The sequence below is a fragment of the Hydra vulgaris genome, chromosome 02, assembly GCF_038396675.1.
Source record: "Hydra vulgaris chromosome 02, alternate assembly HydraT2T_AEP".
Taxonomy (NCBI): Eukaryota; Metazoa; Cnidaria; class Hydrozoa; order Anthoathecata; family Hydridae; genus Hydra; species Hydra vulgaris.
This window is the reverse complement of record NC_088921.1, coordinates 31,902,712-31,905,737: the sequence shown is the minus strand read 5'-3', so window position 1 is coordinate 31,905,737 and position 3,026 is coordinate 31,902,712. Positions and strand designations below refer to the sequence as shown.

General features: G+C 27.4%; 1 protein-coding gene across 1 annotated transcript; it reads left to right on the top strand.

Moving 5' to 3' along the window:
- On the top strand, nt 1-417 carry LOC136076009 (uncharacterized). The gene has a single exon (XM_065789468.1). It carries the CDS (start codon nt 1-3, stop codon nt 415-417), a length of 417 nt encoding a protein of 138 aa, XP_065645540.1.
- The last annotated feature ends 2,609 nt before the right edge of the window (nt 418-3,026 follow it).

The following is a 3,026-nucleotide window of genomic DNA, read 5'->3' as shown; positions in this document are numbered from 1 at the left end:
ATGCCTGGAAATTCTGGATACTACACAAACAACAAAAAGACATGCCCAGAAAGTGTTCGTTTTATAGGAAAAGAAAAATTTCCAAAAAAATTAATAATGTGGAAAGCCATATCTGACCGTGGTATGTCCGAGCCATTGTTTCGCACTTCCAAGGCTGTAGCGATCAATTCATCAATCTATATTAATGAATGTTTAGAAAAACGACTTCTTCCATTTATTCACAAGTATCATGGAGACTTTAACTATTTATTTTGGCCAGATTTAGCAAGTTCTCATTATTCTAAAGATTCTCTAAATTGGATGGACCAATATGTCTATTACGTTGATAAAGAATCCAATCCCCCAAATGTGCCTCAAGCACGACCAATTGAAAATTTTTGGGGACATTTGGCACAGAAGGTTTACGAAGGAGATTAGAAAGCTTCAACAGAGCAAGTTTTGATTGATCGCATTAAACTAAAACTACAAGAAATTGATTTAAACTTTTTACAGTCGCATATGAAAGGCGTCAGAGCAAAATTGAGATCAATTGCAGATGGTGGTGTTTTTTCATATAAAGTATAATGTATTTTTATTAAAAGATAAATGCTTTATTTAAAAAAAATATGATAGTAATTTGCTTTTTTATTTATAAATAAGTTATTGACGTTTTTATTTTGTCCGATAACTTCCGCATCACCCGTTATATTCAATCTTAACGAACCTTTTTTATGTAATCACGAAAATGTATACTTTGGAACAAAAATAAATTAAAAATAAAAGTATGTATTATATTTAAATTATTTGATCAATAATTTAAATATAATAATACTTAGCAATTTTTTACCAACTTTTAATTTACCCAGGATATGACCTGGTTTAATAAATATTAAAAATATGAAAAAATGATAATTTGAATTTATTAATTTAAATACACTAATGTTTATTTGGTTTATATCTGCGCTTTTTTTTTCTCCAGACTGTTAAAAAGATTATTATATAGAGTCTATAAGATAATCCTTTGGGAAAAAAATTCTATTAAATAATCCGTCTAGAGAAAAAAATTGCAGACATATACCAACCTAGAGTTAATTTAATTAAATCTCTTTTTGATATTATCGTCATTGTTTCATATTTTTAATAAATATTAATCCAAGTCATCTGGTGTTAAGGACAAATCTAATTTAAGCAAATAGGATTATCCTTTTAATAGTCTATAATATAGACTATTACAAGGATAAACCCATTTGTTTAAATTAGATTGTCCATAACAGCAGTTTGCATAATTTAAGTTAAGCATAAATTCTTTGAACATTGATAGATAAGTTGTAATCAAACGAAAGTTTGTTTATAAAAAAAAGTTTGTTTTTCATCGCAACTCCCATAGTGATTTTAAAGTTTCTTTATAAATTCTTTGAACGTTGATCGATAAATATCTACAATTTATTAAACAAATTCGTTATTAAACGAATTAAAAATTCATATAAGAAAAAGAAGGAAGTTACTCTGTTTTTACTATAAATATAACGAAGGGCTATAATAAAAAGTTGAATTAATTTAACAAATTTGAAACTCTTGCTTTACTTTCTTTTGGTAAAAATGCTAAAACGTTCTTTTAAGTCTGGTGCGTCAAAACGCACCAGACTTAAAAGACTTAAAACAAAGAGATGCTTTAATAAACATCGTTACGCGTTATTCGCCATCATATTCGACAACATAAATTTCAGATATACAATTTGTTTTTTAATTTTTTTAAATTTTTTTGTTTTAGGTGCCTCAAGAAGACCGTTTTGTGACTTAAAAAAAAAGATGAGACGCATGATGAGAGTTCTGAAAAGCGGCATTTCTCTGTGTGAATTTTTAAAAAAAAAGTTGCAAAATGGTTAATGCTCGGCAGCCGTATTCACATCTTTCCGTTAAACTAGCGGCAATTTTGAGTGTCCGTAAAGAAAAAAACTCCAGTTATAAAACGGAGGAAAGTAAATGCTATTCTAATCCTTCCGTTTATACTCCTTTTATTAACCACTCCAATAATTTTTTCAGTTAAAATTCCTTCATTAGCCAGCTCCGTTAACTATTTTTCGGGCTGTTTTTGTAACCGCATGTAAACGTTGCGATGCCAACAGACGTTGGTTTTGTTTATTTGGTAAATCGCAGCCAGTGATTTTTTTAAATAATGGTTGCTGAGTAATTATTTAAATTTAAATAAAACACGCTAAAATAAGAAAAATTCAAAGAGTTTGTATCTACTTAACACTTAATTTTATATTTTTTAATTTTATGTTTAAGCCTCTCTAACTCTTATGGATAACACATTTTCTCATAATTCTATTTTTTTTGTTTTTTGAAACGGATCCAAATATTAAAACCGAGTAAATTTATTGAAAAACATTTCAATAAATCGCATTCTTTTTTTTTGCGCAAAAGCGGAGGAAAATTCTCCTAGTGTTTAAAATATATATAAACTCCAAAATGAGTTATGTCACTGTGTACCTTGTACTGTCTTTTTGTTTAAGAAATCGACAACATATTATTCAAAAAATATCTTAAAATGAACTTTTAAAATAAGCTTTTCTTTAACTAAAATGAACTTTTCTTAGTTTAAAGAGGTAGATTAAAGGGTTAGATTAAAAAAGAAGGTTAAAGAACTTTTCTTTTTTAAAACAAAGTTTTCTTAGGCTAAAACAAAAAAAAATTTAAAATAAACTTTTCTTAGGCTTAAATGAATCTTTAGTAGAAAACATACAAAAATGTTGTTCAAGTTTTTAATTATAATATTTAAATATTCTCTAAAAACCCCCAAAAAATTACCAATATTTCAAAAAGTAAAAAAAAAACTCCTAAATAATATTTAATATAAAGTACTACACACACAAAAAAAAGGATATTTTTGTAAAAAATTGAGCCCAAATTCTTCTAATTATGCTTGGTATGGTTTTAACAGGGAAAGTTCCATGTAACATCTTCAAGGCTTTGTATTAGAGCATATAGAAACCTTTATTGCCCACCCAATCCATATTTTGTCGCAAGAGCCATGTAATACAGGA

What these genes read in the sequence shown, in the direction of transcription:
- LOC136076009 (XM_065789468.1), top strand. Translation starts at nt 1, where the DNA reads ATGCCTGGAAATTCTGGATACTACACAAACAACAAAAAGACATGCCCA.